General features: G+C 41.5%; 1 protein-coding gene across 2 annotated transcripts in view; it reads left to right on the top strand.

Annotated features, from left to right (window-relative positions):
* The window catches only part of VWA8 (von Willebrand factor A domain containing 8), a 391,686-nt gene extending 373,357 nt beyond the window's left edge, over positions 1–18,329 (top strand). For both annotated transcript variants that reach the window (XM_031001353.3, XM_055360043.2), the window contains 3 exons: positions 9,365–9,463; positions 14,458–14,696; positions 16,857–18,329. In XM_031001353.3, the coding sequence (XP_030857213.3) occupies positions 9,365–9,463; positions 14,458–14,696; positions 16,857–16,965 (447 nt within the window). In that variant the 3' untranslated portion in view covers positions 16,966–18,329. The remainder of the gene's footprint in view (positions 1–9,364; positions 9,464–14,457; positions 14,697–16,856) is intronic.
* Positions 18,330–19,350: the final 1,021 nt, after the last annotated feature.

Raw genomic sequence — 19,350 nt, 5'->3', positions numbered from 1 at the left:
AAAATTGGCAGATTCATAGTTAGCTTGAATAAAATCTCCTGTTAGAAATAGGATTTCTACATTTTTGAGGGCAGAGCTGCTCTGACATGTGAAACTACTTCCCCCAAGTTTTTAGAAAGAAAATTCATTAGGAATTAACCAACAAATTGGTTGACACAGCTCCCTCCCCAGGACTGGGTAAAGGATGAGACAGGGAAGAAGGTGGCAAAGTTACTAATGTTCAGGGTGCCATTCCGATGCCTCCAGGGAGGTGGTATGATTGTCACGCAGCAGGCTGAGTATTTCATTGCATCTCACGCAGCCGAGTGTATAGAAAGATCTCCATTTATTCAGTTCTCACTTATAAAAGTCTATAATATGGAAGAACTATTAATGAAACTAGACCTGTCACACACAAAAAAGGAACAATATCAAGGAAATGAGCATTTCACAAGATGTTGTTTCATTTTTTTTTTTATTGACAGTTACAAACCAAACTGTTGCCATATGACCTGCTGGATGTCAGTTAAATTCCGCGAAATTACAAACATTACCTGAGCACTTCCTAAGAGTAGAGCACTCTGCTGGGTAGCCCAGTGAGGGAGATGATGAAAACTACTCATTCTGATAGAAGGTTCAGTGAGCAATGTGTGAGCAGAGCATGCTTCTTCACACGTGCCTCTGTGGGTATCATCCCTAAAACAGTATTTTGCTAATACTCTCTTCAGTTGCCACAGTAGTATAAAGAATTTCCTCAGTCTTTATCAGCACAACCACAGATATATTGAGAAGACAACCATAGTTAACATCTGACTGAAAAATCCAAGTGAAATTGTAGCAAGACACCAAGATAAAATAAATTTTTCAGGCCTTGAAGACATTTTTTATGCCATTAAATTCTTAACAAGAAGCACGTTAATGGTTTTAGTCCCATCACATTCACTACAGTTACATTAGAGCTTTATTTAAGACCATAGAAAGTCTTAAGCCCCCAGTGTATTAAAATCTTTCCAACCAAAGGAAGAGACCTTAAAACATCACAAAACAAGCTCTTTGAGCCTCTTTCAGAAAAATTGATACCTGGGTGCGTGTCTGGAGGGACAAGGTGGACCCAGCAAGGCATATGAGTCCTGTTCCTGCAAACTCCTCATCGTGTCCACAGACTTTAGAACCGGGGTCACCTCGGAGGCCATTTACTCCACCATCCTCATTCCACAGACAGAAAGCCCAGGCCCAGACACAGGTGGATTTTCCCCAAAGTCAGAAGACTAGCAGGAGATAGTAGCATAGAGCCCAGGACTCTTATTTGTTTTCCCTTTTTTTGTTTGGTTTCATTTTTAAACTTTCTCCTTTATTTCCCAACTTGTTAATTTGAAAAATTTTAAACCTACAAAAAAAGTTGAAAGAAAAGTAAAACCCATGTGCCCTCACTTAGGTTCACTAATTGTTACCGTTTTGCCTCACTTGCTTTGTTTCTCTCCAGATATTTACAGTACTCTCTCTACCCCCGCCCCCAAATCATTTGAAAGTAAATTGTAAGCAGCATAATGCTTTACCTCTAAATACTTCATTATATGTCTCCTTAGAGTAAGGACATTCTCTAATACAACTTCAATACCATTATCACGCCTAAGAAAATTATCAGTAATCCCATACTGTCCTATAATATCCAACTCAAATTCAATTTTATCAGTTGTCCCAAAAATATCTTTTATAATTGTCCCCTCTCCCTGCTGTCCACCTAGGATCCAAAGTTCACACCTTACTTTGCCTCTTTTAGTCTGGAACAGCCACCTCCCCTACCACTGCATTTTTTTGCTTTTCATGACAGGCACTCTCATCACCCTCTCATGAGGGTCCAGGCCAGTTGTCTTATAGATTCTTTTTTTGTTTGTGTTTTTTTTTTTTTTTTGAGATGGAGTCTTGCTCGGTCACCCAGGCTGGAGTGCAGTGGCGTGATCTCGGCTCACTGCAGCCTCCGCCTCCCAGGTTCAAGCGATTCTTCTGTCTCAGCCTCCCGAGTAGCTAGGACTACAGGCATGTGCCACCACGCCTGGCTAATTTTTGTATTTTTAGTAGAGACAGTGGTTTCACCATATTGGCCAGGCTGGTCTCAAACTCCTGACCTCGTGTTCTGCCCGCCTTGGCCTCCCAAAGTGCTGGGATTACAGGCGTGAGCCACCGCACCTGGCCCCAGACTGTTTGTTATACTGGATTTTCTGGTTGCTTTCTCATGGTGCCATTTGACTTGTCCCAATATCCCCTGTATTTCCAAAACTCCTAACAGGCCTTCTCTCCATATGGGACTTTGTATCATCTTCCTACCGCCCCTGGCAATGTATCTGAGATTTAAGTACCCACAAGCCACCCAGTCTCTGCTAGGGCTCCCCAGGCCAATGCGCAGGGCAGGAAGGAGGTAAGATGGAGCTCCTTACATTCTGTAAGAGTTATTTCTACTTATAATTACAGTTGTCCCTTGGTATCTATGAGGGATTGGATCCAGGATCCCTCTCAGATACTAAAACCTGTGGATGCTGAAATCTTCCAGCTGGCCTTCCTCTCCATGGGTTCCACATCTGCATATGCAAAGGGCTGACTATAAATGTTTGGGGGTATATAGGTGATTGGTGCACGCAGCACAAAGTGTAAGAGGTATAAAAGGAGGAAGAGTGAAGAGTAAGCCACTGCCCGCCCCCTCTCAGCTCCCAGCTCCTCTCTCCAGTACAACCACTATTAGTGGAATTATCAGTCTCTTCTCAGAGATATTTGATGCACATACATTCAGTGGCTGTGTACCATGCATTCTGTTCTGTATCATTATGTTATATGATCATATTCAACTGAATACTTTCATTTTCTCATTTGTGAAAGGCATAAAGGGAATAGGAATAACTAACAAAAGGATTTAATTTACTCAGAAAATAGAAAATTATGCATGAACAGAAGACAGTTTGAGGAGCTCCTAGAGAAAAATGTATATTCCATAGCCCAGAATGGCATCACACATGGGGTCATTAGGAATTCAGCAGTGTGATCTGAGACTCCCCAGCCCCAGTTCCAGACAGTTCTTAATGTTGTCTTCCTGCAGTTATCCCTCAGTTGTAAAGGTGTCTAGTCTGTATTTGCTTTGAAACCTTCAGAAGCCGCTGGCCTGGTCTGTGCTCTGGACTCTCCCCGACTCTCTTGGCGTCTGCTTTGTGTTTTGCTTGGCTTGAGTGCAGCTCCTGAGCCGTGGGTCATTACAGTCTAGGTCCCGGAGGCTCATTTGGAGTCAGCCTCTATTTTTTATTCCACATTATCATGACCTGTGCTAAACCACAGGGACCCTAGAGCAAGAATTACTGAGAAGGAAAGGTAATTCAGTGGCAAGACACATCTCTAAGCCATTTGGAGTGTTTAAAGTTTCTCATAATTGCTCCAACAACTGAATTCAGCTATTCCCGGGAATAGCATTCACAGTAGGTCACTGAAGACTAGCGCAACATCATTTGCTTATAATCAGCATAAGCTCCTCTACTCTTGTAGTCAGCATCATTCTTAGTGTTCATGTAGTGCTTCAAATTAAAGTGAAAAGTAGAATAGTACTGTTTGTGTGAACCGTTGTCTTTTCATCAAGAAGCATTTTTTTCCTTAACCTTCATTCCAATTTGTTCCTCATGCTTTCTCCAAGCTCCTGGGAATGTTTTCACTGTAATCTTGAAATACACCTCCTTTTCAAAGGCTCTTAATGGCTTAATTTTTTTTCAAAGTACTCAATAATACCAAAGTTAGGTAACTATTTCTCCACTAAGCACTCAAATAGTGGGACCAGAAAAGAGATTTATTTCATTATTCAGAAGTTGCACTTGGAAAAAAAAAAGAAACTTAAACTTATTGTTTCTGTGAAGGCATATAAACCATATCCTAGGGCAGTGGTTTTCTAACAGTGTAACAAGAACCTTTGAAGGATGTTTGGCAGTGGAGGGGGCAGTGAGTAGGCAGCACTTTTTGCCCCATTCCCCTCCATCCCCAATTCAACTACAACAATTTCACATGTATAGATAATGCAGGATGTTTCATAAGCTGGGCTTTTGTGCAGTATTTCATTTGAAGGAAGGGTTCCACTGCTAACAAATTTTTAAAGGAAAGGAAGAATTAGAAAGCCATTGTGTTAGGGATTATGTAATATACTGGATTATTATTTCTCACAGGCTCTGAGGGCTTTCTTTCTGGAAACGGTGCCATTGACCCTCTGATTTAGATGACTCACTCCTCCCTTGACAGAAGAAAACAAGGCATTAGGTGTTCCTAAAACTAAGAGAAGCAGGCTTTTTCATTACAATTCTTAAACATACCATTAAGTTTATATAGAATTTGGGGGGTAGGAATGGCCTTGGAAATTATTTTCACCAACCTTTTTGTTTTACAGAAGAGAAAACAAAGATTCAAAGAGGTTCAATGCTTTGCCCAAGGTCACACCGTGACAGTGCAAAGCCAGCACTTCTGACTTCCACTTCAGGGCTCTTAGTTGATGTTTCATCCCTGTTTCTTATAGCTGTTTTATCTCTGTTCAATTTGGTTTTCTTAAACTGTAATTCAGGAGCAAGTGTATCATTTATGTAAGGTTCTCTGTCTTCTCCTACCCTTGGCACCTCACCATCCAAGGGAGGTATAATAGACAAACTTTTCTGAAAGATACCTTGATCAGAAAGGCTGAGTTAACTCCCAGGAGGAAGTGGAAACATATGACTCACAAATCAGCACCTGCCAGGGAAATTTCTTCTATCAAGAACTTAATTCAGTATCTGTAATTAATCTCTTTCCAGTACCTCAAGAATGTTTCACAGGTTTAGAAATGGAGACCAGTCATCCTATCAGTTTAGGCTGTGAATAAATTCTTATTGCTACATGGAGATTGGACCAAAGGAGGTCGTACATACTTTCCTGAGTCCATTCAAACAAGAATTCAGAATTGATTCAATTGTGGATGTAGAAATATTGGCCAACCCAACCATTCAAAAACAAGTAGAGATGGGAGGGGAGCATAGCTGGGGAAGTAGTTATTTCTCTGTAGTAAAAACACTGGGCCGGGCACAGTGGTTCATGCCTATAATTCCAGCACTTTGGGAGGCCAGGACGGGTTTATTGCTTGGGCCCAGGAGTTCAAAACCAGCATGTGCAATGTAGCAAGACCCTGTCTCTACAAAAAAAAAAAATATATACAAAAATTAGCCAGGTGTGGCGGCGCATGCCTGTGGTCCCAGCTACTCAGGAGGCTGAAATGAGAGGATTACTTGAGCCCAGGAGGTTGAGGCTGCAGTGAGCTGTGATCGTACCAGTGCATTCCAGTCTGGCCAATGAGCAAGACCCTGTCTCAAAAGAAAATCAAAAAATAAAAACAACCAAAATGGATTTAGTGTCAGAAAACCTGGGGTTTAACCAACACCCTTAAGGAAGTCTGTTAGTCTCTCTAAGAATCAATTTCTGCATTTGTGACATAAGGATAACACCCCAAAGCTTGTAGAGAAAATCAAAATGAGATGAGATATATGGAAGCCCTTTGTAAACTGTAACAAACTATAAAGTCAATAAGTGTATTGTCCTATCCTTTCAATGACCCTGGGAGGTGGTAAGACAGATATTACCCCATGTTGTCAGAGAGGTTAAGTGATTAACAAGCGTACAGTGTTAGAGACTTTCTAAGCCATCATTGTTTACAAGGTAGAAACAAGGTTTAGAGAGGTTAAGTGATTTTTCTCTAAGTCAAAAAGCTTGTTAACGTCAGAGCCTAGAATCCTTGACCTTTCAGTACATTATTCTTTTCACGTTGACTTACATGATATGAAGAAAGGTTAGCCAGCTAATGCTATAGGTTATTACGTAACTAACACTAGGGTTCCGCTGGCATTTCTCTTGACTTTTTAAATCACATATTTATCATCTGATCCTGTGTAGCCCGTAGTTAGTGGCACCATCTGAGAATGGTGTATTTATATTTCTAGAAGGACATGCGAATTTTACACCTAGTAGTTTTAATAAATAGCCTTAGATGATTGTCTCGTACCTACTTACAATGTGGCTGCATAATAAAGCATAGCATAGCATCTCCTAAAGCCAGCAGATGGTTGTCCGTCCTAATAGAAATTTACACATAAATCTTATTCATAAAATTGCTAATAGCACTTTGTCCTATGCATTCTAAACATTATAAATCATTCTTATTTGATGATAAACCACATCTTTGACCAAAATTTCAGCATTTGTTTTTGTTTGTTATACTTTTCTCTAAATGAACAACACTTCCAAAAGAAAATATAGCAAAAGAGCATTTAAACAGATTTCTAAAGCTAAAAAGTATTTAAATTGGTCCTCTGCAGTTGAGGCTTTTCTTTACTACTGTGGCTTAATATTTATGTTAAATGCTAAATGTGAGACTGCACACGGTTTTCAGGAATGCTCTGAAAAGTGCAGAAATCATGATCATAAAAATTTTGAGCTCAGAAAAAATTCTGATCTAAATGTTAGGCGGTTTGATAATGACAGTGAGGATCTTGTTTATTGACTCCTGTGGCTCCTCCATGGAAGCATGCTCGAGGCCCTGTCAAGTTGGATTTCACGATCATCGTAGAAACCAGATCAGGTGAATGGCAGATTTAGGAGTTAGAAAATGGAAATAAATGAGAGTATGCATCTTTTCCATTAACCCACACAATTTTCAGGATTAGCAAATCACTGTTGGTAAACCATGTTGGAATCCTTGGATAGCAGATACTAGATAATTTTGATGGAGGAGTATTGCTGGTAATGGAAGCTTAATATAATCTGCAGTAACGCCAGGGAATGGTCCACATTTGGATGTACTTTAGATTCCTCCCAAGCGTTTTATTGACTTTGGTCACAGAATAATCCTCAAACCCATCTGGAAGATGAGAAAACAGGGCCTGCAAACTATTTTATAAGCTCCATCCTGTCGCTTAGGTATCTTCGCAAGCCTTTGCAGTACTCACCAGGCACAGACAAAGGCTGGTCTTTCCTTATCACAAATAAGAGATGAGAAAGAAAAAGGAAGGGAAAAAAAGAAGAAAGAAAGGGAAGAGGGAAGAAGGAAGAAAAAGAAGCATACAATCCACCTTTCTTTGTCTCATTTGCCTAGAAAAGTATAGTCTATTTTTTTTCTCCTGGGCATATATTTAAATGGTAGATAGATATATCAGTCACACGATCAAATGATAGATGGATGGTTGCTAAAATATTTCTGAAAGTTTTAATCAGCCAGTATCTTGTTTTAATAAAGACCAGCTAAAAACTGTATTTGTTGACTGCTCTTTGACCAGTTACATTGACCCTGTGACAGACCATATGATCAAAGATTTCTATAGTTTCATTCACTATCCTCTAATTAGAAAGAACTCTAGCCATCAGTTAAAAGGGAGGGAAAAGTCAAACACATTCATAGCCCTCTTACCTCAGCCCAATATAAGAAACCTAGTTCCGTGTCAGGGAACTGATCTTATTCCCTCATGTGTAAGATCCTGTTTAGCAGATTACTTCACCAGCCCATAATGAAAGCAACCTGCCTGGCACTTTCTCAGGAGAACTTTCCCCTCTTGACTACAAACAGTTCCTGCCATGACCATTGTCAAATCAGTCGGGGCCTCCCTGGAGTGTGCTTCCATGGAAGGATTATGCAAGCTCTCTCCACATCTGTGCCAATCCTACCACTGAACCCATGGAGACCTTAGTCAAGCCTATGCTGAAGCCAGAAATTTCCTATCCTGAGCAATTTCTAACAGCTGAGCTGAGCTGCTTTTAGTTTCAGTTTTTATTTGGTACCTTTTCACTCTATTGATAGCAAACTATACTAAGAATAATTTTTTTTTCTTATATGGAATGTGTTACATCATTAGAAATCATTTACTGTCAACCTTTTTAATGCATTGATAAATTTCCTTCACTATTCTTTTATATTTAAACCAGGCACAGAATAATCTCCCACCATCTCACCCCCACCCATGGCCCCACTCTGGCCCTCCTCTGACCATGACCCTCCCATGAGGTGAGGTGTCTATGGGGCCAAAGGGCCTTTAAAGCCTGTTTCTAGCTCATGCTCCTGGTACCTGGGATCCCCAACTATTCTCATCAAATGACCCCAAGCCTGCTTCCAAGTCCTGCGTGGGCCTCTTTCCTAAGTCCATCTTCCTAGGACAGACTGGCCAATTGTGTGAGCACCCCAAGGTCTGAGAGGTGGGCAGAGGGTAACTGTTGTTTATGATGGAGTGATGGAGTGTGGATGTCAGCACTGGGTGTCCACACACATGCATTTGAGGTACCTCATGGGGTGGGACAGAGCCAACTATGAAAAGAGAAGGGCATGGGCTATGGGCCAGGGGCCATTACTGCCCATGTGACCATGTTCTAGCACAGAACTTCCAGGAACCCAAGTATTTGAAATTTGGCCCTGGCTTTCCAGGTTATTATAACGTATATTTTATCAAAGTGGGAGGACAGAACATGTTTTATTTAACAGTTGGTAGCCTGATGTATATCTTTTACATATTTAGACATAATATATGGGCCTCCATTTATTCCCTCCTGGGGATAACTGTTGTTAGGTCTTCACCCCTAGCCACATCTCTCCCCCAGGACACAAGTTCAGCATATCTATAATGGGACTCATCTTCCCCAGGAAACCCTTCTTCTCACTTCCTATTTTTTGCATAACAATTTCAACCAAATTTTTTCTGTTTCTTTCCATTTAAAACACAGCAGTTTCAGTTATGTTATGGATTGTTGTTTGTCAGCTAGCATGGACTAACCACCATTTATCCCGTGATTGTTGAGGGGGAAAAATGCATTCCAGCTTCAAACAGCTTATTTGTAGAAGAATGTAGCCCACATGCAAGGGAAAAGCTTCTTATTGCCCCAACTTGATTGCAAACTCTCTTACAGCATTTGTGCAATAAACATGCTAGGCACTCTGTTAGATTCTAGAAATTCAAATAGAAATAAGCTGTGGCCTCACCTTCAAATAACTCACCATTTTAAAAGGAACATACATGAAAAGAAATAACTGCATTGCTCTACAACACCTAGAGTATGTGTAACTCAAAGTTGGAGGGAACTACCTCACCCCAATTATAGTTTACCTCAGACCCCAGACTTTTTTTCCAGACTCTGTGAAAAGGTTGCACTTGACTCCCAGCTCTAGCCTTTCTCAGTAGACAGGAGTTTCTCATGTACATAGTGAGATTAGAGAATTAAACACACATCTGTCTCACTGCATTTCTTTATGGCCATATGTTGAGCAACTTTGGACAATAATGGTCCAAAGAGTTGAACATTAAAGATCTAATGACTGTTCTTTTGTGGAGAAAAGTTTATAACTTTCTGGTTCTCTTGCATGTAGTATGACATCGTTGGACACTCTGGAGATGGCTACAACATTGGTCTGGTTCCAATGAACAAAATCCCCAAGGACAATAAGCAAAGACTAGAAATTCTGAAGGTAAATATATTTTATTACCTCTGTATTATGAAAGCTTCTATCAGGTTAGGTAAAGACTAAAAGGATTCATTGAAGAAGCAGCAGATACACAGGAAAGAAACAGACTGTTTCACACACATTCAAGCATTGAACTGAGAAAACACCCATCATGCCTAAAATCCTTTTCTCCACCACATAAAATTTAAAATTTGTCCCCTACATATTTTTAGGACACTTGGATTTAGATTGGGATTCTACAACCTGGGCCCCCTTGTATGTCCTATATGGCTCTTCTCAGCCCCTACATGTGCAATAGAAGGAAAAGAATGACCCCTTTTAAAATTTTTTTATTTCAATAGTTTTTGGGGTACGAGTGGTTTTTGGTTATATGGATGAGTTCTTTAGTGGTGAATTTTGGGATAGTGTACCCATCACCCGAGCAGTGTACGCTGTACCCAATATGTAGTCTTTTATCCCTCACCCCCCTGAGAACCTTCCCCACCTTTGTCCCCAAAGTCCATTATATCACTCTTATGTCTTTGTGTCCTCATAGCTTAGCTCCCACCTATAAGTGAGAACATACAGTATTTGGTTTTCGATTCCTGAGTTTCTTCCCTTAGAATAATGGCCTCCAGCTCCATCCAAGTTGTTGCAAATGCCATTATTTTATTCAGTTTTATGGCTGAGTAGTATTCCATGGTGTGTATATACATTTTCTTTATCACTCATTGGTTGATGATGGACACTTAGGTTGGTTCCATATCATTGCAATTGCTAATTGTGCTTCTATAAACGTGTGTGCATGTGTCTTTTTCATATTAATATGACTTCTTTTCCTTTGGGTAGATACCTATTAATGGGATTACTGGATTGAATGGTAGACCTACTTTAGTTCTTTAAGGACTTTCCATACTGTTTTCCATAGTGGTTGTACTAATTTACATTCCCACCAGCAGTGTAAATGTTCCCTTTTCACCACATCCACATATTTGGCTTTATTTCTGGGTTCTCTATTCTGTCTCATTGGTCTACGTGCCTATTTTTATACCAGTACCATGCTGTTTTGGTAACTATAGCCTTAGTATAATTTAAAGCCCTGTAATGTGATGCCTTCAGATTTGTTGCTTTTGCTTAGTATTGCTTTGGCTATCTGGGCTCTTTTTTGGTTCCACGTGAATTTTAGGATTGTTTTTTCTAGTTCTTTGAAAAATAATGATGGTATTTTGATGGGAATTACATTGAACCTGTTGATTGCTTTGGGCAGTATGGTCATTTTCACAATATTGATTCTCCTCATCTATGAGCATTGGATGTGTTTCCATTTGTTTGTGTCATCTGTGATTTCTTTCATCAGTGTTTTGTAGTTTTCCTTGTAGAGCTCTTTCACCTCCTCGGTTAAGTATATTCCTAGGGTTTTGTGTGTGTGCAGCTATTGTAAAAGAGATTGAGTTCTTGATTTGATTCTCAGCTTGGTCATTGTTGGCATATAGCAGTGTTACTGATTTGTGTACATTGATTTTGTAACCTGAGACTTTACTGAATTCATTTATCAGATTTTAGGGTTTTCTTTTTTTTTTACAGAAAACTTTTCTTTAATGTTGATTTTTGTTTTTTTTTTATGTTTTCAAGTTTATTTTTAATTTTTGCGGGTGCATATTAAGTTTATATGCTTGTGGGGCACATAAGATATTTGATACGGGCATGCAATGCATAATATTCACAGCAGGGTTAAAGGGAAATCCATCACCTCAAGCATTTATCTTTTGTGTTACAAACAATCCAATTGAACTCTTTTAGTTATTTTAAATGTACAATTAAATTATTTTTTATGGCCAGGCACGGTGGCGCACGCCTGCAATCCCAGCACCCCGGGAGGCTGAGGCGGGCAGACCACCTGAGGCCGGGAGCTCGATACCAGCCCGGCCAACCTGGCGAAATCCCATCTCTACCAAAAATACAAAAAAAAAATTAGCTGGGCATGGTGGCGGGCACCCGCAATCCCAGCCACCCGGGAGGCTGAGGCAGGAGAACCGCCCGAACCCGGGAGGCAGAGGCTGCAGCAAACCAAGATCACGCCACTGCGGTCTCCAGCCTGGGCGACAGAGCAACACTCTGTCACACACACACACTATATATATATATACACACACACACACACACACACACACATACACGTATATATAGAGAGAGGTATATATATATATTTTTTATATATACATATATATGTATATATATATATGCGTGTATATATAGAGAGAGGTGTATATATATATATATATTTTTTTTTTAAACTATAGTCACCCTGTTGTGCTAGCTAACACTAGGTCTTATTCTTTGTTTGTTTTGAGATGGAGTCTTGCTCCGTCGCTCAGGCTAGAGTGCAGTGACACAATCTCGGCCTGCTACGACCTCCTCCTCCCGGGTTCAAGCCAGTCTCCTGCCTCAGCCTCCCAAGTAGCCGGTACCACAGGCGCGCGCCACCATGCCTGGCCAATTTTTCTGTTTTGTTTTGTATCTTTAGTAAAGATGGGGCTTCATTATGTTGGCCAGGCTGGTCTCGAGCTCCCAATCTCAGGTGATCTGCCCGCCTCAACGTGCTGGGTCTACAGGTGTCAGCCACTGTGCCTGGCTTGTTTGTTTCTTCTTTTCATTTTTTTTTTTTTTTATTTGAAATGGTGTCTTGCTCTGTCGCCCAGGCTGGAGTGCAGTGGTACATTCTCGGCTCACTACAACCTGCGCCTCCCACGCCCAAGCGACTCTCCTGCCCCAGCCCTCCGAGCAGCTGAGATCACAGGCGCATGCCACCATACCCAGCTAATTTTTTGTTTTTAGTAGAGACAGGGTTCCACCGTGCCGGCCAGGCTGGTCTCGAACTCCCGATCTCGTGATCTGCCTGCCTCGGCCTCCCAAAGTGCTGGGACCACAGACGTGAGCCACCGCGCCCGGCCTGTTTATTTCTTTTTTTTTTTTTTTTTTAGTATTTATTGATCATTCTTGGGTGTTTCTCGGAGAGGGGGATTTGGCAGGGTCATAGGACAATAGTGGAGGGAAGGTCAGCAGATAAACATGTGAACAAGGGTCTCTGATTTTCCTAGACAGAGGACCCTGCGGCCTTCCGCAGTGTTTGTGTCCCTGGGTACTTGAGATTAGGGAGTGGCTGCCTTCAAGCATCTGTTTAACAAAGCACATCTTGCACCGCCCTTAATCCATTTAACCCTGCGTGGACACAGCACATGTTTCAGAGAGCACGGGGTTGGGGGTAAGGTTATAGATTAACAGCATCCCAAGGCAGAAGAATTTTTCTTAGTACAGAACAAAATGGAGTCTCCCATGTCTACTTCTTTCTACACCGACACAGTAACAATCTGATCTCTTTTCCCTACATTTCCCCCTTTTCTATTCGACAAAACCGCCATCGTCATCATGGCCCGTTCTCAATGAGCTGTTGGGTACACCTTCCAGACGGGGTGGCGGCCTGGCAGAGAGGCTCCTCACTTCCCAGACAGGGCGGCCAGGCAGAGGCGCCCACCACCTCCCTCCCGGACAGGGCAGCTGGCCGGGCGGGGGCTGCCCCCCCACCTCCCAGACGGGGCGGCTGGCCGGGTGGGGGCTGCCCCCCACCTCCCGGATGGGGCGGCTGCCAGGCGGAGGGGCTCTTCACTTCGCAGACGGGGCGGCTGCCGGGCAGAGGGGCTCCTCACTTCTCAGACGGGGCAGCTGGGCAGAGACGCTCCTCACCTCCCAGATGGGGTGGCGATCGGGCAGAGACACTCCTCAGTTCCCAGACGGGGTCGCAGCCGGGCAGAGGCGCTCCTCACATCCCAGACGGGGCGGCGGGGCAGAGGCGCTCCCCATATCTCAGACGATGGGCGGCCGGGCAGAGACACTCCTCACTTCCTAGACGGGATGGCGGCCGGGAAGAGGCGCGCCTCACTTCCCAGACTGGGCGGCCGGTCAGAGGGGCTCCTCACATCCCAGACGATGGGCAGCCAGACAGAGACGCTCCTCACTTCCCAGATGGGGTGGCGGCCGGGTAGAGGCTGCAATCTCGGCACTTTGGTAGGCCAAGGCAGGCGGCTGGGAGGTGGAGGTTGCAGCGAGCCGAGATCACGCCACTGCACTCCAGCCTGGGCAACATTGAGCACTGAGTGAGCGAGACTCCGTCTGCAATCCCGGCACCTCGGGAGGCGGAGGCAGGCAGATCACTTGCAGTCAGGAGCTGGAGACCAGCCCGGCCAACACAGCAAAACCCCATCTCCACCAAAAAATGCAAAAACCAGTCAGGTGTGGCAGCGCGCGCCTGCAATCCCAGGCACTCTGCAGGCTGAGGCAGGAGAATCAGGCAGGGAGGTTGCAGTGAGCCGAGATGGCGGCAGTACAGGCCAGCCTTGGCTTTCACAACTTTGGTGGCATCAGAGGGAGACCAGGGAGAGGGAGAGGGAGAGGGGAGAGGGACAGGGTTTTCTAGATATACAATCATATCATTGGTGAGCAGAATGACCGCTTTTAGAGTGCTCCCTGTCCCCAATTTTATGTATAATTCATTTCACACACTTAAGCCTGCAACAGAAAAATGCACATCACAATTTTGAGTCAATTTCCTCCATCGTTATTGACGTGAGTACAATGTTTTTAGTATTATACCTTTGTTTACTGGAAACTCAACTCATTCCTTATTTTCCTCCTGTGTCATCTGCATCCTCCAATGTGATACCAAGTTTTATATTTTCTTATATTTTCTCACTTTAAGTGGAAGTGCAAGCTTCCACTTTAAGTGCCCACTGTGATAGTTTTGGAATGATATCCTATATCTAATGAAATTCTATGCCAGATACAAATATCACTGTATACTGTTGTCACTCAAATATGCAAATTAAATAGAACTAACTTAGAATGTACTACTCATGGGTAATAATTGGTATGTATGCATGCTCATGGTCAATAGAAAAATAATCGTATTTGTTAAAAAAGAAGTTTCTCACCCATGGCTTTTGTGCAACTTCTCTTACCTCCAGACAATGCATGCCCACTCTCAGTTCTGCATGAGTGGGGACCACACGTTAGAAGGGACAGAACATGCCATCAAGGAAATTGTCAAAGAAGAAGCTGATGAGTACTTTGTCGTAGTCTTGAGTGATGCAAATCTGTCACGATATGGAATACATCCTGCTAAGTTTGCTCAAATCCTCACAAGAGACCCTCAAGTAAATGCTTTTGCCATTTTTATTGGCTCTTTAGGTGATCAAGCAACCAGGTAAGTGTCATCTGAGCATACAGAAAAGGGCAGGTACAGAGATACTGAGTAGCTAACACATGCTGTTTTATAGGCTTAGCACCATGAGGGACAGTGAGGCAGATGGAGGAAAAACAGAAACTAGAGTTGCTAGCCTCAAGGGGTTTATAATCTAGTTGAGGGGATATGTTCTAGCTTTTGTTTAGACGAACAATAATAATTTTAATTATTTTTTAGTTTATATTTAAGCCACTAATAAATCATTGACAAATTGATTTGTCACTAATAAACTGGGTAGTATTTTATACATTTGGCACTTTATGTCAAGCTCCTAAGCTCAGGCTAATCATTTTGTGTTCAAATCATATTAAAAATCGTGAACATCTACTATTTTCCTAGCATAGGAGATAGGGGGTGTGTGTGTGTATGAATGTCTATACATATTAGACATATATATACACACATATGTATTATATCCCCATAGAGACATCGCCTACATATATGCATGCCTGTATATATATATATAGAGACACACTCACATGTATCCCTTCTTATTGCTGGAGAGACAAGGCAGGTGAAACACTTGGTGACAACATAAGATAATATACATATAGTTAGATACTACACTGAATATACCAAATATTCAATAGAGAATCTTATGATCAGACAATAAATACCAGCGGGTATGATCTGAAAGGAGAGATCTGGAAACACTTTCATAACTTGGACACACTAACATTTATCTTTTTGAATTACAAACAGAAAGAGCTCATGGTTTTTCTGTGTTTAAAATACCTGTAAGAAACACAAAACACCAGTGAAAGTAATCTTAAAAAAAAAAAAAAATCCCTGCCTAAAGCACAAAGGGCCTACGTTTTTGTTATTCCACCCCTTTTACTTTTCATACTCTGTGACTGGAAATGTTTTAATATCCAAAATGCTAGCAGCTTTTTCTCTTTCTATTCCCTTTGCCTTGCTGTAAGGTTGCAGAGCGAGGTTGAGAACAGACTTAATATCATGTAGTTACAGTCATTTTATGACATGACTTTGCATTCTTCTTAGTTTTTACAAGTTAGCGCTTTGCATCTTTTAGAACCTCCACATCCTCACAAACTATGCCTTTTCCACCCAGGTTTTCCTCAGCATAAGCCCAGTATTAGGCAGACAACAAGCTCAACAAATACTAGTTGAGATGAAATGGCTATTTTGTCTTTCTAGTGAACAGATCCTGTTTGAATACTTAAGAAAGCACAATAATACCCTTGTGGTTTCCTAGGGAAATGGTCCAACATCCACTGGCAAAAGATATGTTGCAGAATTAGCTGGCTTACCAGGCATGCCAAATATACGATACTACACAGGATGGTTGAATTTTATTAAATGTCATTCCAAAGCCAGACTTCACTGGCACAGTGAAAGGAGGCGTTCTTTTGAAGAGAACTGTGTCTTACAGTTTTGTTGCCTTCAAAATGGCCTTTTGTTCCAAATGATAAATTAGTATTTAAAAAAGTATCGTAACTTCAATGACATGTTATTTTTAAGGATAATTCAAATCAAAACCCATTATAAGTTTTTTAAAATTCACTTAAAAATGAGTTGGAAAAAATTTCATAAGCCTGTATAACCTCAGTGTCATTGAAGCAGTAATTGGACAATCCAGATCGCATTTCACATGTGTGATGTGGACCAAAAAAGAGAGAGAGGCAAAGAAAGAGAGAAAGAACCACTCAGGGTTTGGCTGGGCAGTGTTTTTAGAGGCCTGTTTTCTAAGGAAGGAAAAGCACTTCGAAATACAGTGTAAGGTCAACATATTTGCTAGACCCAGGAGGTGAGCTGATTCCATATGAATCCCTATGGCTCTGTTATACCAAAAGAATATGAAATACCAAGAAATGGCAGTAAAGAAAGGAAGAAAATTTTTTCTTTTCAAATTCACTGACTTTCTCACTGAAAAGACCTTTCTTTCAGTTCCCTGCTTTTGCTGTGTCGTCTTTCCTTGTTGCTCTTCCAAGCCTTTCATTGTTTAATGACAACTAATTCAGTGGTAGGCAGAGAGCAAGGTATTAGAAAGTAAAAACTTCCTTTCCTAAGAAACCATTAGGGGGCTGTGGTTTGCCTGGGCAGGAGGTGGAAGGGGCCCCATTTACAGTGGTAACTTCCTTTCCCTTTCCATCCTGGCAGGCTTCAGAGAACTTTACCAGCTGGTCGGTCTTTCGTTGCCATGGATACCAAGGATATCCCTCAGATTTTACAACAGATCTTCACCTCCACCATGTTGTCGAGTGTCTAAGAAGTGCCCTTCATCACCCTGATGACACCAGGATTTGAAATAAGACAGGAATAAAGAGTATTCTGAAAAAAAGAAGATACGGATGAAGTGAACCCATGCAGTGACTGGATGATTCCGGCATTCCTGGGTCTTCCTACACTTGCTCAGTAATGAGAATTCAGAGAAGCAGCCAGAAGGAGACTTAAACATGGAAAGATACTCCACTGATGAGTTTAGAAGTCATTAGGACAAGCTAGTTGACCTGCACTTTATCAAAGTTTGGGGTTAAAGGAAGGTGGTTTTGAGAACTATGTGTTTGGTCTATTTCCAAAAACCTGAGGGGGAGAAAATACTTTGCTTTTGCCTTAACACATCATCTGGTCACCTTAGAAAAGCAACCCCATCAAACTGAGCCTTTGATGTCACATTCTGACACAAGATGCAAGTCTGTGCAAAACCCACCAAAATGCTCCTATCCAACAATTATTTTTATTTTCTCCCTGCTCTGTATTGACCAGAAAACAATGATTTTATAATATTTAACCCACCAAAAAGTCCCTCCAACAGCAATATCTTATGAAAGGCTGGCTGTTCTCAATAATTTCATTTTCTTGGCCAAAGCCAAAAGGAATCAAAAAATCCTTGGAGTGCTTGCCTTTCCACGTGACTTTTAAAAGGCTCTTAAAGAGCAAATGTCCTCTTCTCCTTGCTGCTAGAGTGGGAGGAGAAAGATGTCTTGCCTTAAAAGTTTACTGTTTCTTCTGTTCTTCTAGCATCTCTCAAAAAATTCACAGTACTCCATTTTGGGGTCCAAACTGTAATGCTCAAAATAATAAATGCTTACACTAAAATTATTTATTGAGAATATTCATATAAAAATTACCTAAAGCAAAGTAAAAAAAGTAAAATCAAGGTGGTATATTTGAAGTGAATGGTGATTGGAAATTTTTAGCTGTAACAAAAAGAAAGAAAACAACTTTTTTTAAAGCCTCATTCTCTTTTCTTTCAAAATGTACCTTATTCCCACACACTCTTGGGCTGACCTTTATCAATAATAGGCTCAATATTACTTTGTTTAAAATAAGATGCTTCAGCAAAAGTCATTCTCTCTTTAACCATATAATTTAAAAACTCCTCTTCACGATTGATAGCAAAATCAGAAACGTTAGGGTACCAGTGAGTTGAAAAAACTGGTCTTAAGTTGGAAAAACTATTATTAATAATAATATCCTATCCATCCATATATATTGAAATTGTACAGGTCCATAATTTCATTTTAATTAATTATAGGAAAGAAGAAAAGATAATACCCATTTGTTCTCTCACCCCCTCTCCCTATCATTAACTATCAAATAAATAAAAGCAATCTGATTTCCAGCACGGTACTACCTGGTGAGTTTGCATGGCTTTCTTGTTCCTCTAGTGAGACACCTGCTCCATGTATTGAACCATTCAATGATGCAAACAATTTCAATCCAATATGTATCTTTAAAAATGTAATTGCATTCCAACAGTCGCCACAACAGCAGCTAGCATTTACTGATGATTTACTGTGAACCAGGTATATGCTAAGTGATTGCATACATTATTTCATTCATCCTTACAACAATGCATGTAACAGGGGTATTTTTTACCTTATTTTGCAGATAATAAAGAAAGTGAGGCTCAGAGAATTTAAGTCACTTTCCCAAGATATTGTTGTTACTAGACCTTTCACTAACTATTCATGGTACCATTAACATCCTCATTTTACAAGTAAAGAAACTGAGGCTTAGAGAAGTTCAAGAAAATAGGCTACACTCACAGCCAGGCAGGGGCAAAGCTGGGCCTCCAGCCTCCAGGCCCCTTAATACCTTTGCGTCCCTCGCAGTCCCACGCCTCTTGCTGCATCTCACAAATGTACATGTCACACTCCTGCTGCCTTTTTCTCTTCCTTCCAGTGTGGCTTCTCTTCTTGTACCCTGTCCACATTCACAGGGCTCTCTTCCTCTCCCTTTCCTCAGAAAGTCTATCTGCCCATATTAGCGCACTCAGAGGTGTGGGGACCGAGCACATGGGACACTGTCGGGGGAACACTTCTAACTGCTGCTTCCTTGCTAGGCACAGCAGCAATCTGAGGAAGTGCCCTTCCAAGTGGCAGCTTAACCCCAAGGGATGCCCCTTAGCTAGCGGGTCACTGCCCCTGAAAGCCTTTGGAAGTGGAATCCAAGGGAGATTAAAGGAACAGCCAACCTTTAGCAAATCCTCCCCATGCGTAACTACCTGAGGAGGCAGAAGCCATTTTTTTGACATGGAAAGAATGTTATCAAGTAATTTAATTTACCTTTCTCGACCAGCCAGACATCCTCTGCAATTGCTATTTTTAAAAAAGCACAGTACTCCTGGCTTTTCTGATTTGTGAAGGGG

Source organism: Gorilla gorilla, chromosome 14 (genome assembly GCF_029281585.2).
Source record: "Gorilla gorilla gorilla isolate KB3781 chromosome 14, NHGRI_mGorGor1-v2.1_pri, whole genome shotgun sequence".
Taxonomy (NCBI): Eukaryota; Metazoa; Chordata; class Mammalia; order Primates; family Hominidae; genus Gorilla; species Gorilla gorilla.
Note: the sequence above shows the minus strand (reverse complement) of the source record. Positions and strands in the feature narration are given on the sequence as shown.